The sequence below is a fragment of the Rhipicephalus sanguineus genome, chromosome 7 (assembly GCF_013339695.2).
Source record: "Rhipicephalus sanguineus isolate Rsan-2018 chromosome 7, BIME_Rsan_1.4, whole genome shotgun sequence".
NCBI classification, from domain to species: Eukaryota; Metazoa; Arthropoda; class Arachnida; order Ixodida; family Ixodidae; genus Rhipicephalus; species Rhipicephalus sanguineus.
In genome coordinates, this window is record NC_051182.1 from 138,913,875 (window position 1) to 138,940,003 (window position 26,129).

General features: G+C 49.0%; 1 protein-coding gene and 1 long non-coding RNA gene across 2 annotated transcripts; one reads left to right on the forward strand and one right to left on the reverse strand.

Moving 5' to 3' along the window:
* Positions 1–2,920: 2,920 nt before the first annotated feature.
* Positions 2,921–25,661, forward strand: LOC125759215 (uncharacterized). The gene is made up of 2 exons (XR_007416752.1): positions 2,921–3,019; positions 25,261–25,661. It is a non-coding gene; the product is annotated as an uncharacterized LOC125759215 (long non-coding RNA).
* Positions 16,576–19,272, reverse strand: LOC119399076 (uncharacterized). Its single transcript, XM_037665893.2, has 2 exons — positions 17,867–19,272; positions 16,576–16,967 (listed from the first exon to the last, which is right to left on the reverse strand). The coding sequence occupies exons 1-2, from the start codon at positions 19,222–19,224 to the stop codon at positions 16,655–16,657; spliced, it is 1,671 nt and encodes a 556-aa protein (XP_037521821.2). The 5' UTR covers positions 19,225–19,272; the 3' UTR covers positions 16,576–16,654.
* Positions 25,662–26,129: the final 468 nt, after the last annotated feature.

Here is a 26,129-nt window from a genome sequence, read left to right on the forward strand (position 1 = left end):
TTGACGTCTTATTGCCCTGCCCACCAGAAAAGATGATATGGGCCGCACAATACATTCGTTGTTGAGGAGGAGGGTCGTGAGGCCTAATGGGGATCACAAGCGCATCACAGTCAAGACGTACCCGCATCACGCCTCAACGACTCAAATTCGGGGAATGCCAGACGAGGAGGTCGAGTCAAAAGGAGGGGAGGGGGGGGGGAGTCGATGACCTTGGAGGAGAAGACGGCCGCTGTCTCGAACACTTTCAGGCGCTAATGGCTGCCTTCAGGTGAATACATCACCTGGATCGATGAGAGCGTCTCTAGCGGCACCGTCACACGCTGTCAAACACCGCGCCAAGAAAGGGTGTCCCATTCAAGCGTCGATACTGCGGAGAAAGCATTCCGGCAGAGAGGTGAACGCACAGAGGCGTCTGTCACGATGAATTCCAGGGCCAAGCGTAACAGCCTTCAGTGCAAGCTGATTTATTAAAAAAAATAGAATATTGTAATTTTATTCATCGGTATAAACAATAATTAAGTCGACAAATTAGTAATTGCAATGACTAAAAACTAATGATTCCTAATGCATTATAAAAAATTCGACAGTTCCCACGTACCATGGGAATCGATGCTATGCGAAGCATGCGGCGGGAAGGTGACTGCAGCGTAATTTTTTTACATTGAGCGAAACGTTACGAAATGGCGCTAAAGATATGTGTATATTGTATACGCACACACATATGGCACATGTGTTATATAGCCAGTTGTTTAAAGTTGCGTAACGATTAAAACAGCAACATGGGTATTAACAATACCATACGCGGTAAGCTGATACGTAGTGCTCATACTTGTTCCTTATGATGGAGCACACACTCACATTTCTGTGAGTCGCAGTGCTGGGAGTGGAGCTAGTATTTATCCTGAAGCTGCAACCGACTACACAAGTATGGAAGACGATTAACTGTTCCGTTTGCTCCTCCAAATGCGAGCCGGTTAACCCGCAGCAACCAGACCTTCGTTATTCCGGATCTCGTAGTCTATACAATTAACCACAGGCAGTGCCTCCATCGCCAAACGTGACGTAGCATGTCAGCCTAATTAAACAAACAAAATATATTTACTTACTTGAGAAGGGACGCCGAAGGATGTTGTCGCCGCAGCGCTGCGGTTGCTGATGGCGTGATAGAACGCTGTCGTGAATACCGAAAGCATAGAGTTTCCTAAAATTAACTAGAGGGGACTCTGGCGCTGCGATCGTTCAGCTACCATGGGAATGATGGGTAGTACACAAATTTGCCTAGTCTTCGTGCTTGCGGCTTCAAACGTACTTGTGGCTTTGTTTATTGCTATGTTTTGGTTTCCTTTCGGATAAAAGAATGGATCGTTGTGAACTTCGTGACCGTATTTGAATCGCTGAGCCTAAAGAAGTTAAAGTGGCGAAATGAAACTGCTGACTTTTGCTGAACTTCGTTTTGCGACAAAGCGGATGCAGCCGACGCGGAGCCAAACGGAGCCGAAAGTACGAAGTTTAGACAAATTTGTGTACTACCCATCATTCCCATGCTGGCTGAAGCGTCATGCGTTGCAGCTCCCATAGACACTAGCGCCAGAGTTCCCTCTAGTAAGTATTGTAGGAAACTCTATGACCGAAAGGTCTTGATGATGACAATGTGGCTTTCGAATGTAAGCGTGAGCATGGTGCAAGTCCAATTCACAGGAAGCTTTGAAGGGAAAATCGACCGAGGCAACAAGGGCGACATAGGAGTTGCGACTGAAGCGCGACTAGGTGACTTGTACCTGTATCACATGAGAGCACCAGCGAACTCCGTTAAAACTTCATAAATGTAGTTCGACGGAGACGGAGTTGTTGGTTTCTGAGCATAGTTCATACCCATTACAGGGGATTGGCCGAGTATTGGGCGGATTTTCCCATTATTTTCTGTAGGGTAACTTTCCCAGGGGCTATAGTTAGGATAGTGATTTGAATTGCCGGCAGAATTTAGCAAGATACTTTTTTAGTCTCTATGATAAATTCCTCAACAGGGAAGAAAATCTCCCTGTGGCTATATCTCAGAATAGCAACCCCAAAAGAAAAATAACCGCTTGTGGCCATGTCTCACGACACGTTTACGAGCTTTGTACAGAAGGTGCAAGGGGTCCATTAGGCGCTGCTGCGACTACTTGCGTATGTAAGATTTCGCGTCTAATCACGCCGAAAACATTGCATATTGTGCGTACGATTATGAAAACAGTAATTTACTCCAATAGAAAGAAAAAAAAAAACGTTTCGGCTTTTATCGCAGAAATTAATACCTGCAAGCGCGTTGACAGCAATTTTGGCAGGGATGCTGGCAACACCGCACTTTTGTTTGCTTGCCGGCTTTCACTTGGCCAAAAGTGGGTCGATCCCGGAGGCACTGCAAGAGCACGTGAGGTGCAGAAAGTTGCCAAGGCCCCCGATCTCTGAGGTGGGGCAAAACGACGTTGGGTGTAGAACGTTTTCGCGGGTCGGGATCGATACATTCGACTGAGACGAACAAGAAGCAGCATACGATGGCTTTCGCCTTCGAGTCACCTTAGGCAAGCGTGTGAGGAACCGTGCGACTTCTTTAGTCTTAGTTCATTTTAAATAGCATGACTGCGCGAAGTAAACATGAATTACTTTCACTAATTTTAGATATTGTTATTAGTGCCCCTTGGGAAAAATAGACGGCGCTCACGGCGCTGCAGCAAAGCGCGCTCGCAAGCGTAGTCTGCTGTGCTACGCCCATAAGAAAGCTTGTCGTGTTTTTAGTTCCACGTGTTGTCTGCGTACTCTGCATGACTTAATTTGACGCTTGCTGAGTGGAGTGCTTCCGAGGCGCATTACACCATGTTTGAAGGCATCCACTGGAATGTGAAGCGAGTTTGAAAAGAACGAAAAGGGACGTTTGGCATGAGTGGTTCTTTGTGCGACTGCGGTGACTCAAGGGACGATGTGCCCGGCGCCGGACTCTGAACTATTCCATCAGTACACTAGACAATGATGTCCTATGCAAGTAAGAAAACATTTCTGCAGGTACACCGACTGATCGATGCGTGAAACGTGGCAACAACAGTAATGCGGCAATGCGAAATGACAACAGAGCTCGAGAAAGAGCAATGCTCCGCATATACGACGTCGTGCACGAAACGCGGGAAGCCGCTGTACGCTCGGTGCGACGGAGGTGCTGCTCGCTGGAATTTTTATTTGTGACGCTCAGTCAGAGCTCTTTAGGCGCGTTGGCTCAGTATTCTCTTTTGTTTCCGATGATCAGCTAGACGTGGAGAGATCCTGATTCGCTACGCCGAAGCGCTTGACGTCATCGAAGCTGAGGTATCGCCTCACGATGCGCCAGCAGTCGTCGTTGATGTCCTTCAGTTGTACTCTGCAGCCGTCGACAGCTGCAGCGCACGTCACGCGTGTCTTGACCACATTGGTGAGTCGCATGAAGTCGTGCAGGCCGTCGACGCTTCTCAGACGACTTCGGATCTTACTGGAGACTTCGGCAGCGTCAATTCCCTCCTGCTCTGCGAGCTCTCTCACTAGCGCTGGACACCGTGAGACTTTCTCGAATGCATTGGCGGTGTACCTGTTTGCGATGATATGGATGATAAAAAAAGCGATTAGTTGCAGAAAACACGTACTATTCCTGTAAGTTGAAACCGCATGAAGCAAAAAACAAACAAAAAATTTCAACAGATTCCACGCATTGTAGGGAACATAGGTCGACAAACTCACTCATGAGTCGACTCACTCAGACTCAGATCGAGCCGGGAGTCTGAGTCTGAGTGAGTCCGGGTGTGTAATCTTTCGGTGAGTTTGAGTCCGAGTGAGCCCACTTGAGGAATATTTTAGTGAGTCTGAGTCCGAGTGAGTCCGGCTGAGCAAAATATTGGAGAGTCTGAGTCCGAGTGAGCCCTAAGCGCAAAACATATTTCTTGAGTGAGTCTGAGCGAGCTCCACCTTTTATTGCCGACCTATGGTCCTACCTACTCACCTATCAGCATTACTGTCAGTCTTACATCAGCTTAGGTTTATACTCAAGTCTATGCGCACTAGCGTTCATGAGCCACCTCACTGTTTATTGATCAGATGCGTGAGTAGTGGGGGGGGGGGGGGGGGGGAGGGAGGGGGTGCCATTACCTCCCCCCGCAAGCTCTTTCGCGGGACGTTCTTGATATGAATATCTCGTCTGATTCGCATATTTCATAAAAACGTCCTTACTGGATTGCAATCATTGATAACTTGTATTTCAAGGTAAGATCAAAAGGCGTATTGTAGAGCGGCGCCAATTATGTGAGATATTGGCGTTAAACAGCATTTACACCATGATCGGAAAAGCTAATTTTACGCCAGCGGACTCATGAGTCGAATCACTCAGGCTCACTCAGGCTCAGTTCAAACCGTGAGTCTGTGCCTGAGTGAGTACGGCTAAGCGATATGTTGATGAGTTTGAGTCCGAGTGAGTCTGGTTGAGAAAAAGGTTAGCGAGTCTGAGTCCGAGTGTAATCCGGTAGAGGAAAATTTCGGTGAGTCTGAGTCTGAGTGAGCTCTCAGGGCAAAGTATATTCCTCGAGTGAGTCTGAGTGAGTTCCATTTTTTTTGCCGAGCTATGCTAGGGAATCACTTCATGCCAAGCAGTCGGCGAGTAGCAGCCGCCTATGTCGGGTTTCTTGCTTTCAGCCAAGCGTTACAAGCTGAATCGACGCCTTTGTGTAAGTTGAGTAGTTGCGCGCATATCGTGGGCTGGCCAGGAACGACGACTACACTATAGCGTGTAAAGGGCAGCTTATGGTTCGAGGTAGAATCGGCACTTCCGTTAGAGAAGAGACGTCTCTTTTATCACAACGAAGTTTGCACTACGGTGCCGTGCTGTGCATGTAAGTAGCAACGCTTAACTATAGCTTGCGAAGTGATAGGCGCATATGGTATATAATGTTGATTACATTGTTATAAAAGCGGATAGCTAACACTGCAACCACAATTGGCGTTCCTCCGATACGACGCCTGTGACTGTCTTTTTCCGAAGCAGCTTGAAGCACCAGTGAGGCGCATGGGAGAGAAGTCTTGACTGCCATGCAGAGCACTCCTGCGTTCTACTCCGCCTCGATCCGTGACTTTTATTCTTTACTTCCAAAGAGATTACTCACAAACTGACAATGCTGCCGACGCCAGAGCAGCATTATCGCTACACGGGCCCCTGCATCCTGTCGCGTTAAGATTTCGAAAGTCTGGGTTGATATGGACTGTCAGTCACCTGTGGCCCATATCCGCATACCACGGGTCCCGGTATGCGGGTATGTGCCGCGCGTGACTGGGAGGCGAAAAAAAATCATCTCTTTAAAAAAGCTAGTTATTAAAAACGACTCTGTGTTCTATACAGCAGAGACCCACTGAAACATTTTGGTAAAATTGCAGTATAGTGCTACAATATATGTGGCTTCCCAGGACTATTCAACGCCGCCGATTAGAAACACACGGGGCCCCATTGTAAAACATTAAACACTCTGGGAAGCCACGCGGTTTGTAGTGCGACGCTGTAATTTTAACAGAATTTTCAAATAAGTATCTGCTGTATGAAACCGGGAGTCGTTTTTGACAACTGGCGTTTTTCTTCAGATATCATTTTTTTCGCCCATTTCCCTTTCAGTTATGGCAGGACGCCTCTGTAACCGACGAGAGATGGCGGTACGTGCACATGCCCCCAAAGCCTTGTCATGTCTTGAAAAGGTGAAACTTTCCTTTCGTTCGTAAACAAGTGCTTCGCGTTTGAAAAGTAAGACATGAGAACGAGACCTCACCAGTCGAGACGGGTAGTGTCACTGAGGGCAGCGGCACGTTCCACCAGGCCTGAGTTCCTCCGCGTCGTTTCCCTGATGGTGAACAAGCTCCGCTTTGCTTCGACGTCCACTTTAGCATTGAACATATCGAAGCTGAGAAGGTTATAGTTGTCACCAATGGCTTTCGATAGAAGGGAGACCAAGTTGGTGGCATTCTCATCTCTTGGATTCACCCGAAAGGATACCCGAGTGATGCATCTGCTGAGCCCGATGGTGCGGGTGAGACGGTCGTTGTACTGAAAGCTGCCGTTGATGAAAACATTGAGATATGCGATACTCGTGTTAGCTGACATCGATTCGAAGAGAAGCCTCCAGCACGACGAGGTGGCTCTGTTGTTCGCCGTGTTGAACGGGTCTGTCAAGGTCAGTCTCAGTTCCCGAAGCGCGTTTGTTTTGCGGATGCACTTCGCCAGAGCAGAGAACAAACGTTCGCTAGCCTGGTACAAATCTAGTGAGAGACAAGTGAAGTGATGTAAAGAAGGCAGTCGTTGTAAAGCGTCAACTTGCACGATCTCGTCTCCGGAAAGTTCGATGCTCGAAAAGACCCTGAAGTGCATCAGGTTTATTCCCACTCCGTGTCTGTAATCTCCGAAGGAAACGCGCGTAAGTGAGTCTGTCTGCGCCAATATTTCGAGCACGGCTGGAAACGTTTCATAGATGCACAAGTCCATGCACCTGACCTGTAACTTCTTGAGATGTCTGTTTCTCGGCAGCAAGGCAAAAAAAGCTTTCCAGTTATTTGGATGCCACAACGAGTACGCAAGCGTGAGCACTTCCAACGACTCGTTCTTAACCAGCGCTTCCGCGCAACGCGTCATCGTGGCCTCTGATATTTCGGCAAAGTGGGTCCGCGGAAAGGTGACATACAGTTTCCTGAGGGCTGAACATTGCGCGAGTATGCTCGTAATGAATCGCGCGCTTGTTTCCCCGCCGCAAACATTTGCAACCCGAAGCGTAGAGAGGGTGCCATTACGAACAAGGGTCTCCTCGAGAAGTTCTTCGCGATCTACATCATGTCCGGTAGCCGACAGACTTGTGAGCAACCGGTTACTCCTCACGTATTCCCCGAGGGGTCCTGGCGGCTCATCGGCCATCCACTGCGTCCCCAGGTGAAGGGTTTTCAGTGTCGAGTTGGCGGCTAGCGCGTCGATAAATGACTTTGGCAGCTGGATCTTATAAACAGACGTGTAGAAGGCTAGGGAAGTAAGACAGGTCGTAGTACTCAGAAGGGCCGATACGGCATCCACGAGAGCGTCGCTACTTGGACACCGGATGAAGCAATTGAGCACTTCGAGACTTCGAAGCGTGGGGAGGACTGTCGCGATGTGGGTGTGCACCGTGTCGCGGCCAAAAAAGTGCAGCGTAAGCTTCTTCAGCGGGAAGTTGTCGGGCAGCTCTGACAGGACGACCTCACTGTGCGACTTCACATAATCATCTGTGAGTTCGAGGTTGGTAATGCAGACGTGCGTTCTGAGCAGCCATAGAAGGAAAGGAGTCGCCCTGTAAGAATTTGTGCCTGATGTAGAGCTCAGATTGAGCGCCGTTATGGGAATGCTCACTAAGGACAACGATCCTCCGCGTTGTTCCCGGAGTTCTAGGCCGATGTCGAAGAGCAGCTCGTTGCAGTTCGAGATGTAAGTGTTGATCTGGCATACCTGATCTTTGCACACCGTGCACTGCGGTCGATATTGATCCACTCCACGATCGAGAATGCCAGTGGTGTCGCCCCTCTCTGCGCAGACCGCAGTGGACAATCGCGCTCTCTTCGCCGGATGGTTCTCCATCGTGTTCCTCCGAATGGTAGCCTCGGCCAGCGACCAGCTTACACCTGCGCAAAAAGAAGAACGGTACGTTGGACGCTAGCACATGTTCCCATCACAGATCTAGTACAGACTCTAGAGAAAAAGCTCCCCATAGGGCCAAGGCGTTGGAATCTACAGTCACAAGAGCGCAGTCAATGTCGCCATTACACTACGCTGCGAACATTACCAGCCTCTGTGATGCGTGTGATAAACTTAATGAATGAATGAATCAATGAATAAAGAAATAAAATTGTATTTATATTCCCCATACAACAAAGGAGGGAGGACCACAGGCCAATAGCTACAAAACTTTAGCTTGAGTGCGCTTGAGGCCGAAGATAACACACGTGCTAGATACATTGCAGAAAAACAAAAACGCAGGCGACAATGAAAATTGATTACATGATTTACACAGGTATAAGATTACATAAAAGATCTAGAACTGTGCAAGTGGAAACAAAATGAAATACTCGTGTAATACAGACACACACACACAAAAAGAGAAGTCTACACGCTGCACCTCACAAAACATTTTTAAATTTTTTTATATGTTAGGGTGAGTGTGTTAATAATAATAATATCTGGGGTTTAACGTCCCAAAACCACGATATGATTATGAGAGACGCCGTAGTGGAGGGCTCCGGAAATTTCGACCACCTGGGGTTCTTTAACGTGCACCTAAATCTAAGTACACGGGCCTCAGACATTTTCGCCTCCATCGAAAATGCAGCCGCCGCGGCCGGGATTTGATCCCGCGACCTTCGGGTCAGCAGTCGAGCGCCATAATCACTAGACCACCGTGGCGGGGCTAGGGTGAGTGTGTTACTATGATCGGTTTCATAGGCGTTTAATATCGCTGGCAGTAGGAATTTCTGAGTCTCATTTCGACAGCTTGTTCTTTTTCGAGTGACAGTCTACTTTTCAGCACTTCCGGTACAAACAGCTTTGCCTTTTAAGGTTGAGGTAGCTAGAGCTAGCGGAAACTCATTTGTGGCATGTGGTGAGAACCTGAAGTAATCTAAAGTGACTTAAAGGATTCGGCTGTTGCCTGAAAGCACATTGGGAACATATACTTCGCAAAGTAGGAATCATATATCTATGGAAATAACAATATGTAACGAGTGAGAAACAATAAGCATATTGTCTGCTGCGACACCAGGGGCGTGTGCCTGTGCGCTGAACAATTGCAAGAGATGGGGTAAACGCGGAGGGGGGGGGGGGAGCTTGTCAGCGCGTCTGCTTTGCATCGCCGTCGTTCTGCATCCGAGTTAACCCTTTGTGCGTCAGCGGGACGTATGCGTGCCGCTTTTTTTTTCCGGAGGAAAGCTTTTCCCACATCCCCCGTCACAATCAGCGCAACGCTAAGTAGCTGACACGTTTCCCCAAGTCTTCGTAATGTCGAATAAACTGGTTTTACCGCGTTTTGCAACGGTGGTGGTAGTGATACAATGCCGTTGAAACTTGTTCAATCTTTATGAAAGCTTCTTGATCTTCCCCTTGTTCCGATAGAAAGAACCTACGATTCGAAATGCTAAATAATTTTTCTCTTTTTCTGGTTCCTCAGAAAGGCAATTTGAGCTTCTAGTCTTCTTGTGTTTTTGTAAATTTGTGCAGTAACTCGGCCGAAAGGTGCATCGAAAGAAATTTCCCTGCAAAGTTGTCATTGCATCGCTAAGAGTAATTGTGGATAATGGTGCGCCAGAATAATTTTCTTGAGTAGACATTCAGGGGCAGCAGCACTACTTGACAATTTCAACAGCCTAAGAAAGGACATGAAAATATGCAGCCGCGGCCACGTCTGTGTAGAGCGCGCGAGCAGCTGGTTTTTGCGCGCCCCCCTTAGGGTGTTGCCATTCTTTGAAGGGGCTGATGCCGCCGCGACGCCATTTTTATCCCACGTCTCGTGCTTCTCAGCGCAGCTGCCGTAGAGCGCTCAGACGCCGCTAAGACCGCATGGGCTCAAATATGGCAGCTGTGCCGCAGTAGACGCTGCAGATGTCCTCACCGTAAATGCAGATGTCCTCACCCTGTTGATGCACTCTAACATCACTTTTTCTTTAGCTGATGACTAGCGCCACCTACAGCACATCAAGCAGGCCTGATTCCTAACGTGTGCAAGCCTAGATATTGCTTGCTTTTCATGCTGTCACCTGCCGACCGCTTTCTCCTGGCAAACGTGTGCTTTGTGTAAAAGACGTCATGGAGAGGAAGAAGTGCTATGTCGGTGTGCACGTGAAATGTTTCAAGGCTTACCACACCCGCACATAGCACCCCTAATGCCCAGTGTCCTATAGACGTCAGACTCTGCCCAGGCGGCGCTGCGAAAAACACCGCCACCAGCGCCCTCATCGTAGCCCTCGCCCTAACTGGGTAGTGCAAAGAGAGCCGCCCGCAAGCGAATGTGCATAGGCCGCAATATAACCCTCCTCTTTCGTTGGTGTCGAGGCGCGGTGTCCTGAAAATCAAGGACCTGGAAAGCTTCTTCCGCCAATCAACGCTTCAGAAACAAAGGAAGCTGATCAAAGCGAACTGCGAGTACGATGCAAAATAAGTTTTAGTTATTCCCGCGCGCTGCAACTCGCAAGTACAAGCGAGCATCACACGACACCGAGTTCGAGGCAAGCCCTCTGACATCCGTTCTCTAGAGCCTAAATGCGTTAAAATCGGGTATATACGTATGTCACAGCGATAAAGTACCTACATACACGATCAATTTACTTAGCTATGCATCTTACGATCAGTGGTACAAAACTCGGTTCATCAGGGGCGAATGGCCCCGGCGATTTTCGCCTTTTCAGTTGCATTCTCCCTTAATTCATCTCTCGCTTCCTGTGCATTGGAGTGTTTTATTACGCATCCTCAAATGGTCTCTTGATGGTCGTCTTCCGTTTGTATGTACTGCAAATGGGGATACGTGCGTGTCCACTTTCGCGGGGTACAACCAAAGGCAAAACCGTGGCCTCCGAGATAGCTACGGCAACCGCGGAGGACACGGGCGAAACAAACCTGAAGGGGGTCACGACCAACATTCTGCGATTTACTTGTATGACGCACGTGGTGTTAGCTAGTTAGAACAAGAACTCTGAGCCTTCAAAACGTACATACGTCTGCGATGCTGTGTTGTGACGACCAACTCGTCGCGGTGCCACCGGCTGTGGAGAACGCGGGTACTTCGCTTACCCAACACGCTCGCAACGGCCCGTATCCAGCGCTCTCGCTTTTCTTCTTCGTACGACAACTATGGAAATCGGTAAAACTGAACGTTGTTATTCAGTCTTTTACGTCCGCGGCAATTCACAACGCAACAGTGCGTCTTTTGCGGAGTTTCTTCGTAGCGTGCGGAGGGCTCTCGTCTGCTGCTGTTTTCGCCGTCGTTCAGGCGAATTATCCAGCAAGCACTTCACGACGGTTCGGTGGCGCGTCCGACTAGCGGAGAGGAATTCACAGCTCTCGTTCTGAGTGCTAAATGCGCAAACACACGCGATATTAAGCTCGATCGTTGTTTCGCGCTCGCTAGTTGCACCTGGTCCCATAGCAAACTATGCGAGAGAGTCGGTCTATGCACTACTCAATACTTCTCCGACAGGTGGCGCCACACATCTTGGAAACTCCAGAGTCTGACGTCTATATGTATAGGACGGCTTGAAAAACAGTGTTGCGTTTACCTGGCAGTAAATAAAGAACTTGTCCTTTCTTTTGAGGGTAGAAGTACACTTTTCGTGAAAAACATATTTGTTTTGTCATTTTTCTGAGCTTCGGCATATATGGGTCAACGTAATGTACGTAAAACATGGCGGATGTTTTGGACGCCCGCTTCGAACTGAAGTTAGCTTTGATGTGGACGGATTCACTTCTTTCGCAGCAAACGACTGCGTAGAATGGCTTCGCTTGCCTTCACGTAGCTTCGACGTTCGAGTATTACGGATACCTTTGCGTAGTTTTTGATCGCCTATCGCTTATCGAACGTCCCTAGGCCTAACAAGAAGATCGCTGTAAACAAATCTGTGACATAAAAATTTCCGCTTTTGGGGCGTGGTTCATATTTATTTACTTTTACTGTTACAAAAAAGTAGTAATATTGCTGCGTGCGGGGATACAGACAAACATTCTCAGTTTTTTTGTTTTTACTTTTTTTACGCATTCACCCTCCGCTAGATGACGCCACCGTAAACGCTTGGGCACGTAAACGCTATTCCGCTAAACTAAAACGCGCTGTCCGCAACGAACATTTGCGGCACGGTAACGCTATTCCCTTAATCCCCGCTGTCACACTAACGCTAAACTATAACGGTCTATTATTAACCTTCCTGCTGTCTCATCAAAATGGAAGCCGGTTGACCTGCAGCAACCAGACCTACGTTGTTGTAATGCCTCGATTGCCGAACGTGACGTGTCACGTGAGCCTAATTAAACTAACAAAACGTGTTTGCTTACTTGTGAAGAGACGCCGAGGACGTCGTCGTCGAAGCGCTGCCGTGGCGGATCGCGTGATGGAACGCTGTCACCGAAACCAATGGATGTTGATGTTGATGCCGATGGGGCTTTCGAATGTAAACGTGGCAGTGGTGCAAGGCCTATTCACAAGAAGGTTTGGAGGGAAGATAGGTCCAGACAACAACAAGGGGCACATGAGAGTTGCGACTGAAGTGTGACTAGGTACATTGAACCCAAATCACACAGGGACCAGCTAATTTCGTTAAAACTCCATAAATGTGAAACTCCCTTAGTAAGTTCGACGGTGTTGTTGTTGTTTTCCGAGCATGGTTCACACCCAATACATGAGATTGGCCGAGTAGTGGATGGATTTTGCGTTATTTTCCGTACGGCAACGTTACTAAATGCTATAGTTAATATATTGATTTGAATTGCCAGTTATCAGCAATGAAATATTTAGAGCTGTCAGAATTTGGCAAGATAATAATTTAGTCTCAAAGAGGAATTGCTCAATGGCGAAGACAACATCTCTGTGGCTCTATGCCAGAGTAGTGACGCTAAAGGAAAGAATTAGCCGTTTGTGATCACGTCTTACGGCACTTTTACGAGCTTTGTCCCCCTTTACATTTTCCCATCTGCAGAGTAGCAGGCCAGAGCGCACAAGCGTAGGCCGACCACTCTGCCTTCGATTAAATTCGCTCTCCCTTTCTTACGAGCTTGCGACAGAAGCCGCAAAGGCCTCAATCGGCGCTGCTGCGACTGCGTCCGCATGCAAGATTTCGCGTCTAATCACGCCAAAAGCATTCTAAATCGTACGTACGATTACAAAAACGATAATTTGCTCAACTAGAAAGACCGAAAAAATTGTAGTGGCGTAGCTAGGCTATGCCAGGTTTTACGTAGCGTGAGCTAAGGTTCAGCTGATTATTCTTAGCTCTCCTGGTTCTCTAAGATTACCTTGATTATCATGCTTACTGCTGCTTCAATGATACACACACGGTATACGTATTATGTGACACATATATATTTATTTTTTGCTCAACGTCATTTCTCTACTGCCACAAAGACGGCACGCTGCCGTCTTTATGGCCCCATCGCCCGGCGCAGCGTAAGACTTGGCTGCTGCGCAACAGAGGCGCACAGCTGGGCACGCGCCCGCGCCAGTGCATCTGCCATGGCTATGACGTCATTCCTCTGGAATACGCAGACCCGCGAGGCCCGCGCGGCGGCAGCGGCACTAGCTGTGCGCCATGACGTCACTGCTCTTCGCGCATGCGCAGCACGTCTTTTGATAAGCCACGCGAAACTGCACAACCCCGGGCAGTGTAGCTAACGCTACTAAAACGTATTGGCTTTTATCACAGAAACGTCTACCTGCAAGCACGTTGACCGCAATGTTGGCAGGGATGCTGGCAAAACTGCACATTTGTTTGGGTGCGCGCGTTTTTTCTGGCAAAAGTGGGTCGATCCCGGTGACACTGAAAAAGCACGTGCGGTAAAGAAAGCTTCCAAAGCCTCGGATCTCTGAGGTGGTGCATAACCACGTTGGGTGCAGAAAGCTTCCTTGGGTGTGGATCGATAGAACCGAATGAGAACAGCAAAAAGAAGAAAGCTTTCGCCTTCGGGTTGCTTTAGGCAATTGTATGCGTGACTTCTTCATTTATAGTTAGTTTTGAATAGCACCATTGTGCGAAGTCAGCACGGTGTACTTTTAAATAATTTAGGTTGCTTTTGAAAGGTATTGTTATCAGTGCGCCTTCGAAAAATGTGGGGTCGCTCACGGCGCTGCAGAGAAGCGCGCTCGTAAGTTTAGTCTGCTGTGTTACGCCCACAAGAAATGTTCGCGTGTCTTAATTCTACGCGCGTTTTCCGTATTGCGGTAGACTGAATTGGACGCTTGCTGAGTGCACTGCGTCCAAGGTGCCTAACGTCGTGCTTGAAGGCATCCACTGAAAAGGAACTAGCATTCGGATTGAGTGATTCTGCGTGCGACTTCGGTCACCCAAGGGACAAGTCGTCCGGCCTCCGGAGTGTGGACGGTTCCGTCACTACGCGAGACGACGATGTTCCATGCAAGTAAGCAAACATTACTCTAGCTACTGACTGATCGCGAAACGTGACAATAGTGAAATGGCAAATGGCCTCGATAAAAAATCAGATTGCTGTATCAGAAACGTCTGATCACCGACAAACGCTCGATACAGAGAGCATCAATTCTTAAAAAACGGCGCCGATGAATACGCTTGCCACCAGTGCACCTTCGTGGGCCGCACTTCTATACGCTCGCCGGCGCCGGGTTGTTCGAGTACGACACTGCCACCGAAACATGTACGTCATAACAAGCTTCAGTTGAAAAGGTGTCCGCTTGTGTGGTCCTCGCAGCGTAGGCTGAGCAAGAGTCAGCATTCAGGCAAAGACAGATCCACGCCTCCGCGGAACATGCAGCACAATCGCAGCGAAAGCTGGAGGAACGGGATTTCTAGGGCCCGTTGTAAACTTTTTTGGGGCGACTACCTCAGCTGCAGTTCCAAGGTGCCCACTACGCCATAATTCATAATTCTGCAAATTCGGGAAAATGGCCGCTATGCCTCATTCATCATTCTACGGCGAAGCGAGGTAGCCGCTACACATCTGAAAGGCATTTCGTGTACTTAGTTAGTGCTGTGACTGATGACGATGGAGGGTTATTGTTGAGCCCTTTGTAATGGGTTGGGCGCTTTAAACCACCCACTCGTTACGCAATTCAAATTGTGGAACGCCTGCTTGTTATATCACTCTACTACGCTATATTACGTCTGCTGACGTGATCCATTGTTCGACGTGACGCCTGTGTAGGGTCTTTTTGCGATTGAGTTTCAAGCACCGCAGTAGCTCTGTGGTAGAATACCCAACTGCATTGTACAGTGTGGAAGTCCAAATCCCGCTCGATCCTGGATATCTTTTTGCTCATTGTGCGCGATAGTGGTTACGGAGAGCGGCGGTGGCTGTGGTGTATACGGCACCAAAATCGGCTGTTATCTCGTGGCAGTTTCCGCTGTAAAAGCACAGCCTTCCACATTCAGCATCGAGTGGTTTATATACCTCGTCTGGCTAGATGTACACAAAAAAGCAGAGCAGCTCATCGGGTCACCTCTATCCAGCCAGCAAAAAAGACTGGTAGTCTCGGAATCGGGGAGGTCTATCCTCTTACGCCTCCGCCAATCTGCACCACCACAGCAGTCGTTTCAAATGACGCTGAACACAGCGATTATCAGGCTGCGAATTCGCTTGCAGCAAAAAAAAAAAAAAAATGATGAGAGCGAGTACTTTCGCCCGAATGGTCAGAGGTAATCGACGAACAGGTTGGAAACAAAACTTTTCGCTTTCTTCGCAGCGGCGGGGAGATATTTTGGTTGGGACCCGCCGAGTTGCGCGGAAATGTCGAATTCGCAACGACAAGTTTGTTTTGGTTATAACCGCTGTTGCGCACTCTGAAATGAATTTAGATTGGAAAGTGTTTTGAAATGCGCGTGCTCTTTGCTACCATTGATGAAAAGACAACAACACCATAACACATGCATTGGTACATCACGTTTAAAAAATTATGCAGTGTCTATCACAAAGAACAGTAGAAGCGACGCTGCGCGCCGCGGCAGTCGCAGATCGATACTCAAGGACCATGTGAAACAAAACCGCTATTAGCGGCAGTCGCGAAGCGAATAGAGCGATTGGAAGGATTTCTTTCGCTGCAATCGCAACATGTGAAGCAGCATCAAGCTTACCCCACGCTATCCGTAGCAACATTGCCATACTAACTTTACCCTGCAACATGCACCCGGTGTACCACAACCAGTGAAGGCAAGCCCGTGCTATTCAAAAGCAATACGTATTCCGACCATCCACAGCCTAGTCAGATGCGGTGTCTTAATTTAAACCGGACGAGCAGCTATGGCAGCCACCCTAATCGTCAAAAACGAACGTCAAAATGGCATCCAAGCACGTCAGCTCAACATAAGCTTTAGGAGCACGAGCTCAAGCGCTTGGCTGTTCCCACGCTCTGCGTCCCGCGAATTGGCTTTGCGCTCCAGGTTTTTCATCCTCTCCTGTACTATAGTTCGCTTGACTACGCACTGCTAACACTCCGTCAAAATTACAAACGGGTGCATGAGGGTTGCGCTGTGAAAGCAGATTACACGTATGATTGGCAGATGATAATCGCACACGCCACGCACACGCCACGCACACATACATAAAAAGACTTATCGCACATGCACTCAAGTGCCGTTATGCTCAAAGCTTTTTTCATTTAGAAGAGGGTACACGTTGGAATGCTTCAAGTCTTGAACATATTGAAACATACCGTAACCACGACGCGGACCAAGAGAATAGAGGGACCAAACACAGCGCTGGTCTGTGTCGTGGTCCGCGTCGTGGTATGCGCTGTGTTTCAGTATGTTCAAGAACCGTCACCAACTAGCTCAGCTTTGAATTCATCTACAGTGGTTGAGATCCTTCGGCTCACGGTACTTTTTATTTGTCATTTCTGCAAGAGCTCTTTAGGTCCGTTGGTTCAATGTGCTGCTTTGTGCTTCACATTCAGCTAGACGCGAAGTGACACGGCTTGTGGATGCGCTTCACGTCGTCGAAGCTGAGGTACCGTCTCACGAGGCGCCAGCAGTCGTCGCTCAGGTCCGGCAATTGCATGCCACGGCCTTCGACAGATGGTGCGCACTTGACGCTATCCTTGACCACACCGGTCAGCCTCATGAAGTCGTGCAAGCCCTCCACGCACCTCAGACGACTTCGGAGCATCCTGGCGACTTCGGCAGTGGCGATGCCCTCCTTCTCGGAGAGCTCTCTGATCAGCGCCGGACTTCGTGCGACTTTCTCGAATGCTGTGGCGGTGTGCCTGTTGACGATGGTTCGAGTGATAACAAACATGAACTAGTTTCTGAAAACAGTAACTATCAGTGTTAACTGAACAACAATAAGCAAAAAAGAAAAGCTCCAGGAGAAGCACTTCCTGAAAATACAAAGAAGTGCAATTTAGGCATCACATGGACGCCGCTGGACAACGCTAGCCAGAAGTTCTGACAGCAATTTAAACATGTAGGTACATCCGAAAGGCCGATTGTGGCCGGATGGTCAGCAGTTACGCATCTATTCAGATTACGCTTCAAGAAAAATGTTACTTCCTATGAAAACTTGAAATCCTTAGATGATGGCATCACGAAAGTTTACTAAACACAGTCGATCTGTTAACCTTACGACGTGCAGTACTTTATATATTTTATTCCCTGAATCTCGGCGAATAGCATGCTTTGAAATTGAACAGACCCGCCCCGGTAGCTTAGCACGTAAGGTGTCCCGCTGCCGAGCTCGAGGGCGCGGGTCCGATTACCGGCCACGGCGGTCGCATTTAGATGGGGGCGAAATTCAAGAAACAGCCGTCTACTTATAATTAGGTGCACGAACAACAATAAGCAAAGGTCATCGGAATTTCAGGAGCCCTCCACTACGGCGTCTCTCATAATCATATCGTGGTTTTGGGACTTAAAGCCCCAACAATTTTTACTATTACGCAATGCGAAAGCATTGCCGCAGTAACCAGTTTCGAGATACAGTATGAAGAAATGAATTTCTACTGATGTTTCTGTTGTCCTGAACTCGCTTTTAGGTTGTTACATTAAGTTATGGAAATGTAAGATTTTTAACACAATATCAACTACATCTTCAAGCTGAAATCTTTTTAAAGAAAAATGTCCTTTGCTCACTTGTAGAAGGAAAGGAAAAAAACGAGAAACCTACCAATCGAGAGGTGCCCTCTCGATGTTGGCAGCCGCGCGTTCTAGAATGTCACAGTTCCTCTGCGTCGTTTCCCTGATGATGAACAAGCAGCGCTTTGCCTCGCCTCCCACTTTCGCGCCACTCAAATCGACTTCGAGGAGAACGTGGTTGTCACCAATGTTTTCCGACAGGAGCGAAACGAAGTTGGTGGCGTCTCCGAATCCTGTGTTTTCCAGAAAGGACACTCGACTTATGTACCTGCTGTGCCCTATGGTGTGGGTGAGGAGGTCGTTGTACCGGAACAAGCCGTTGGTGAAGATATCGAGATCTGAGACGCTGGTGTTAGCGGACATCGATTCGAAGAGAAGAGTCCAGCACGTTGAAGAAGCTGTATTGTCCGGGGCCCGCGGGTTTGTCACTTGCAGTTTGAGTTTACGAAGCACGGTTGTTTCCCGGATGTACTTCGCCAGAGCAGAGAACAAACGTTCGCCAGCCTCCGACACATTTACAGTAAGGGATGTGAAGTACTCCAACGCAGGCAGACGCTGTAAAGCGTCAACTTGCCCGCTCTCCTCTCCGCAAAGGCCTATGCTTGAAAAGACACTGTAGCGCAAGAGGTTTACTCCCACGCCGTGTATGTAATGTCCGAATGAAACGTGTGCCGATGGCTTTGTCAGCGCCCATGCTTCCAGGACAGGCGGAAACGTTGGGCAGTCTTCAGTGTACCGATATGTTGTGACATCTAGCTTCTTAAGATGCTTGTTTCTCGGCAGCAGTGCGAAGAATGTAATCCAGTTGTTTGAATGCCACAAGCAGTATGGAAGCGTGAGTTCCTTCAAGGTTTGGTTCTGCGCCAATGCCTCCGCGCAGCGCGTCAGTGTGGCCTCTGATAATTTGGTGTACGGGGTCCGTGCCCAGCCGACATAAAGTTTCTTCAAGGTGGAGCATTTTGCGAGTATCCTCGTAATGAAACGCACGGACCTTTCGCCGCCGCAAACATTTAAGACATGGAGTGTAGAGAGGGTGTGATTGCAAACGAGGGCCTCTTCGAGAAGGAGCTCTTCCCGGTCCACATCGAGGCCGGAAACAGTGAGACGCGTGAGCAAGCCATTGCTCTTCACGTATTCCCCTAGTGGTCCTGGCGGCTTGTCGGTCTCCCAGTAAGTCGTCAGGTCAAGCCATTTCAGCGTCGAGTTGGTGGCCAGAGCATCGATAAGTGCATTTGGTGGCTGGCGGAATCCGAAACTCCCGTGGAACACCAGGCAAGTAAGGCTCTTCGTAGTTCTCAAAAGCGCCGAAACGCCTGCAACGGCGTCTGTGCCCGCGCACCCAGCAGAGCAACTCAGTACTTCCAGACTGCGAAGCCTGGGAAGGTGCATTGTGAGGTAGGTGTGCGTATTGTCGTCATCAAAAAGATGGAGCGTGAGATTCTTTATCCGGGAGTCGTCGGGCAGTTCTTGAAGAACGACCTTGCTGTGCGACTTGAACGAGTCGTCCGAGAGCTCGAGGGCCGTGATGCAGGTGTGGGTTTTCAGTAGCCAGCGAAGGAAAGGGGTTGCCCTGTACGAATCTGGACCGCGACGAGGCGTCAGATCGCGGTGATTGCTCTCTAGGGTGAACGAGCCTCCACGTTGCTGCCGAAGTTTCAGGCCGCTGTCGAAGAGCAGCTCGTTGCAGTGCGGCAGACAGTTGTTGATCTGGCACACCTGATCAGTGTGCGCCGTGCACGGCGGACGGTAACGGTCCGCTTCAGCGCGATCAACGGTGGCGCTGGTGTCGCCCCTTTCCGCAAAGTTTGAGAGCGACAGCTGGTCTCTTTCCCGTGGAAGGTTGTCCATCGCGTTCCTCCCAGGAATCACACTCCCCCGCTTGCCAGACTGAACCTGTGCAATGAGGAATAACGCAATATTCGGTACCCTGTCAGGTTGTAATGTACGCAGCTGCGGTGAGAGATGTTTACAAGTGGGAGGAAGGAGGGCGCTCCGCAGAAAAATGGAAACAGTATCCCGCACTGTGGATGCACTGTCATGGATATTCAGGGGGTCGGGGGAGTAGTGAGGGCTCTAACATCCCCCACTTTTTCATGTGTATATGGACACGCACACATAAACGCACGCGCGAACATACCTAAAAGGTGGTTGAACACACCCGCCCCCACCCCCCGCTGCCGTGGAAACAAGTTTCTGGATACGCCGCTGTGTGTATGGTCCTGTATTGCTTAAAGGGGCCCTGCAACACTTTTGAGTGGAGCGAACAACGAGCGGAACTATTGTTTCTCTCCCAAGCATTTCCGGTCGAGCGCTTCGGGTATTCCGAATATTGAAAAAAAAAATTGTTTTCGAAAATGGAAGTGGCGCAGAATTGATGGTTGTCTTTCAAGTTAAGAGTTACATCGGATATCTATGATATCGAAACATCAGTTGATTTAACATAAGGGCCAATTATCTGTCAGGATAATGGAAGTTAATTGAATGAGTAAATTTAAAGAGCAGACACTTTTCTTGCGAGGAGATGGGATCGTTGCGGCTCCTGGCGGGGCAGATCTCAACCACGTGGGGCTTTCCAAGCGGCTTCTGTGATCCAGGGAAAACGCCAGAGGACATGAACGCCGAGGGGCGAGGGGCAGTACAAGACAGCTAAGTGAAGGATTGGGGTCGCTTCCGATTCTTTTTAACACAGCCAGAAAGTACTGAGTTCTTTTGTGTACGAAACACCGAAGTATTATTGGACTGCGCATACTAAAGAATTTGCAAGCTCTTATCATGAACAGCAGAAGTTAGGTCGCTCACCACTCGGCAAACTACGGAGACGACGGGTCCAAGAATGTAGATTGAGGGAAGGACGCGGCTATTGGTCGATTTCATTTCTGTACACGCGCATTGCTGTGCACAAGCCGGCACCGAGTTTTTCACGTACAACGCAGCCGCCAACGCCGCCACCGAAATCTAAAGTCGTCACAAGCTTCGCCTAAACAAAGTAAAAGGACAACACTTTCTATCAGGGCTTCGCTAGAATATTCCATGGTTATGCAATGAAAGCGCTCTACAGAACAAGATGTAAATACAATACGCAGGATTGTACATCCTCAAAAATACCGGGTTTGCGAAAATTTAACCCTCTGCGGCACCCATTGTGATCGAATGACTATAAATGCACGAATTAAAGTTAGATAGTTGATATCAAGGTTCTGGAGGCCATATTAAAAGGAAGGCGAAGCGTTAGGTCAAACTGTATTGTATATTGCATGAATTCGAATTACAACATAAATATACCAGTCGCGTTGCGACTCATAAATATACCAGTCGCACGACCGGTGCTAGTCGCAGGTGTGAACGAGCCCATAAATTTTCACTTTTTTTGCGCATCGACCACTGTACGCAAACACACGCTTCTGCTAGAAAATCTATATATAATAAAACGAAAGCCTTAGATGCCTCATCAAACGCTACAAGTGGCCGTTGGCGTCAACACGAATGATCCAAACAATCTTAACCATGCGATGGCGTCACCATGTGACGTCACAGCGACGTCACAGGTCGCGCAAACTTGCGATCTCATCCTAACGTTATATAACCTGACGTACCGAGATGGCGTCATCGCACGACATCGTCGCTAGCTGGGCCGATTCAGGAAGCGCTGCAAAACTACGTGAGGTGGAGAAAGCTTCTAGTCCATCTGATCCCGGAGGCGTGGCCAAGTGCGTTCGGTGCAGAAGGCTTTCGGGAAGGGAGGGGGGATCAACACAATCGACTGAGAAAAGAGAAGATGGCTGTGCTATCGGCGCGGCTCGTAGTCTTAATACCTCGTGCCTTCATAGCCGAACGGGATGCAGCACGTCGGCATAAGCGAACCAACAAAACGCATCCGCTTACCTGTAGCGGGACGCCCAGGAGGTCGTGGAAAGGCTGTGGGGCGGAACGCTCAATGGAACGCCGTCACCAAAACCGAAGCATGTCGGCGATGATGATGTGTCTTTAGGATCATGCACGTAGGTGGTGCGATGCCGATGACGCATTGGAGGAAAAGCGGTGCAGAACAAAATGGGAGTAACATCAACAGGGTAGCTGCTTGGGCTGGTTGGTACTGCATTCTTTAAAGGAACCCTTTTTTGTGCGCAAAACGTTTGAGGAAAAAACTGGAGATAGGACAGAGCGCACACTTACAACCATTTTATTGCTCAGATGGCGGGAGAATATATACACGTTCAGATGGGTGAGGAGATGAAGCAACCATGAGAAAGGGAAGGCAACAGCGCATGGGCAAAAGGCTATTCACGTATTGAAATGACACGTCAATTCAACAGATACCGATATTCATTATCCGACAAATTGATAGAAGCGGCACTCACACACACTGGTCCTGCCTTGCGAATCAAGAAGGCTTCGTAAATTTCGCGTGCCCTCTTGTCCCCGTATCTTGCCATTACTTGACATTCTTCGAACTTCGAAGAATGTCAAGTAATGGCAAGATACGGGGACAAGAGGGCACGCGAAATTTACGAAGCCTTCTTGATTCGCAAGGCAGGACCAGTGTGTGTGAGTGCCGCTTCTATCAATTTGTCGGATAATGAATATCGGTATCTGTTGAATTGATGTGTCATTTCAATACGTGAATAGCCTTTTGCCCATGCGCTGTTGCCTTCCCTTTCTCATGGTTGCTTCATCTCCTCACCCATCTGAACGTGTATATATTCTCCCGCCATCTGAGCAATAAAATGGTTGTAAGTGTGCGCTCTGTCCTATCTCCAGTTTTTTCCTCAAACGTTTTGCGCACAAAAAGGGTTCCTTTAAAGAGTGACATCAATAAGCGGTGTCAGGTGAGGTGCGAATCAAGCGTGACTAGTGGAGGAAGGGACAAACGCCATTCAGGCAAAATCATAACTGAGGTAAATCGCACGGAATACTTTTCTTCGTCCTAGCATTATTTTATACCTAGTTAGGCTGCCACAGCCGGAATTCGCTTCCGCGATGTGTTCGGGTCAGCAGTTACACGCCATTACCACGAAGCTACCGTGGCGGGTGGAAAGAAAAGGTATAAGCCCCTGTCACGGGCACCTGTCACTAGCAGCCATAGATCGGCAAAAAATGTGGAGCTCACTCAGACTCAACTCATGGAATATATTGTGCCCTTACTGCTCACTTGGACTCAGGCTCACCAAAATTTTCTTCAGCCGGACAGTCGGACTCAGGCTCAGTACAATTTGTCTGAACCGAACTCACTCGGACTCATACTCACCAAAATATTACACACCCGGACTCACTGAGACTCACGGCTTAGTGAGTCTGAGTGAGTTGACTCACGAGCGAGTTTGCCGACCTATGCCAGCAGCGTTCAAGAGGTTTATTAGATGCGAAGTATCTTAAGGCGGAGCTCAATCCGGTGGTGGTGGTGGTGGTGGTGGTGTGCGGCGTGACCACCCTTACTGCGCATGCGCATACCCTCTCCACACACCTCATCTCCACTATCCCTCTCCCCCTTCCCCTCTCCCCTTCCCCTCTCCGCTTTCTCTCTCCCCTCCCCCTCTCCACTTTCCCTCTCCCCTCCCCCTTTCCACTCTTCCTCTGAAACGCGGGCTAGACATGCCGAAATTCTCTCCTGCGCAACGCCGCGATGACCTCGAGCGCATGCGCGTCCCCTCCGCTTCTCTCTCCTCTCCCACGCTGCCCCCCTCTCGCCCGCCGGTCGACCGCGTTCCCCGCTCGCCCTGTGAGAATTAACGGCCAGGCTAGATGGAAGATACGACGCGCGTAGCGTCCCTCTTCGCGTTCCACGACGCGAGGTCGGTAGCATGCCCAACGAACGCCAACGGAACGCGATCGTGCAAGTGCTCCGGCTTCGCATCGCCTCATGGTCCCCTTTAGCGGGAGATGGTGTAATTTTTTATTGCTCATCCTGACGAAGACGAAAAATTATTGCAGGATGTGATGCAAGTTTGGAGCTGGAGTCCGAACAGGTACTTAGGCAGTGGCGTCTGCTTGTACCGCGGCCATTTTTTCTCGCGTGACGTCGACCGCCGAGGTTTTCGCGGGCCTAAAAAACATGAACAGCGGAAGCACCGGAAACGCACTTCAAAGCCTGCAGGGCCTTGGCATCGTGCTTTCGCCGAGAGGCTCCAGCTTCCGGCACCTTCCTGGGTGGAGCCACCTGGCTGAGCTAGCGGGACCTCCAGTCGCGTTCAGCTTCTGCCACTTTTGGACCAAAATAAAGTTCTGACTCACTCACTCGTCAGTTGCCTGGCCGACTCGAGGCTCTGACGTTCCGCGATTCCCCGATCAGGCATTGTGCAGTTCGAATTCGAACCCGAATATTCGGACATCCATAGTTTTTCCGAATTTACGCGAGAAAAAAAAACGATGTTACAAGAGTGCAGACACCAAAAACTTCGGATGAAGATTTTTGTTTACTACTTCAGAAGTCACGAGGAGCAGAAGAATAAATAAAGAAAATGAAATTTCATGGCGAGGCGAGATTCGATTCGGCTACCCACGGGCCGATGACGAGCGTCGTAACCACTCGGCTATCCAGACACGCTAGCAGAGCAAGCATTGATGGCAACTATATGATTAGGTTACTATGGGTAAGAGAACGAGATAAAGATGAAGAAAGACAGAAAGAAAGTCATAAAGAAAGAGAGATACAGAAAGAAAGAAATAGAAGTGAAGCATATAGCTTAGCCATGTACACTAGAGTATAGCCAGGGGGTTGGAAAAGTACGTGAGAGTGAGGAGGAGGGATAGGAGGAGGGTAGAGGGTATAGCATACCATTGTCATGCACACTACAGTATAGCAAGGGTTGGGAATGGGGAAGTGGGGATGAGGAGGAGTGATGTGAGAGTGGAGAGGAGGGAAAGGAGGTGGGGAAGGCCACATGCTCCGCTGTTTCCACAGCATAGGTGCGCCAATGTCTTTTTTGATCCCTTCGCACTGGACGTTGAAATGTTTTCATACTACGTGTGGTCGCAGTCATCATATTCGCCGTACACATTTCGAACGTCACACCTTTTGCGACTCCCTTTCGACGTTTTTGCTAGCGGTAATCTCGATAAGTATGGAAAAGGCCTTGTTTCTGGACTTGAACATTCAGATGGATTAGGTTTAGGTCGCCTCTTCTCTGTCAATATTCGCCACAGTATCCGTTGCAAGCACGCGAGGCTTATTTCAGTTTACCGTCCGTCGTCAGGTTACCGTCCGATTATGGTGTTTACGGTGCTTTATATACAATTTTTCGCGGAATCGAGGAAATCCGGAGCGTCTAATCATTGGTTGTGCGAATGCGCTCAAAGCTTCCTCATTTCGATGGAGCTAAACATACTAGTACTTGAAGGTCCTTTGTCTCAGTATTTCTTTAATTATTGCCTTCAGATAAACTGTTAGAGTTCCATTTGTTCAATGCACTTGTTGGTTCCGATGTTCAGCTGGACCTGGAGTGATCCAGCTTGGCGACGGTGGTGCACGTCGTCGAGGCTTAGGTATTGCCTCACCAGGCGCCAGCAATCGTACCCCAGGTCCTGCAGTTGCGTGCCGCAGCCGTCGGCAGGTGGCGCGCACGTCACGCATTCCTTGACGACGCCGGTGAGTCGCATGAAGTCGTGCAGCGTTTCGACGATGCTGAGATGACTTCGGATCATCAGGGCCGCTTGGCGTGCTGGGATACCCTCCTTGTCGGCGAGCTCTCTCACAAGGGCTGGATTTCGTGAGACCTTCTCCAATGCGGTAGCGGTGTACCTGTTTGCGACGACACGAGTGATCCGAATAAGAATTAGTTGCTGCGAACAGGTGCATTCAGTATAAATCGAAGCCCGTATAAGCAAAGAAAGGAAGACCGATATAGCTAACATTTTGTAAAGCTGCAGGGAAGTACTATGTCTTATCTGCATTTAAGCCGGATGTGGACGCCAATAAAGAATTCTGAGGAGTAATTTGGACACCGTTAACATCTCATAGGTGCAACTGAAGAGTCGCGTATGGCTGGATGACCCGTGGTTAAATATCGAGCCAGATTACCCTACGAGGAATAGATTACTGAATATGGAGGCAGCAATTAACGAGATCATAAGTTCCCTCCCTCTTTCTCGCTCCCCCCCTCCCTCTCCGAATATCTGTGAGCTTTCTGCACCTAAAAGGGTTTTCACTACCTGTAGGTACGGCTGCATTGCAAGCTTTATGCACCTCGCCTGGTTTTCGCGCTGCCTCCGTAATTGGCCCACACTTGACCAAGAAAGTGATGACGTCCTCATGTAACGTCGGGTTATTTGGCGTCATAGTGACGGCATGATGACTTCAA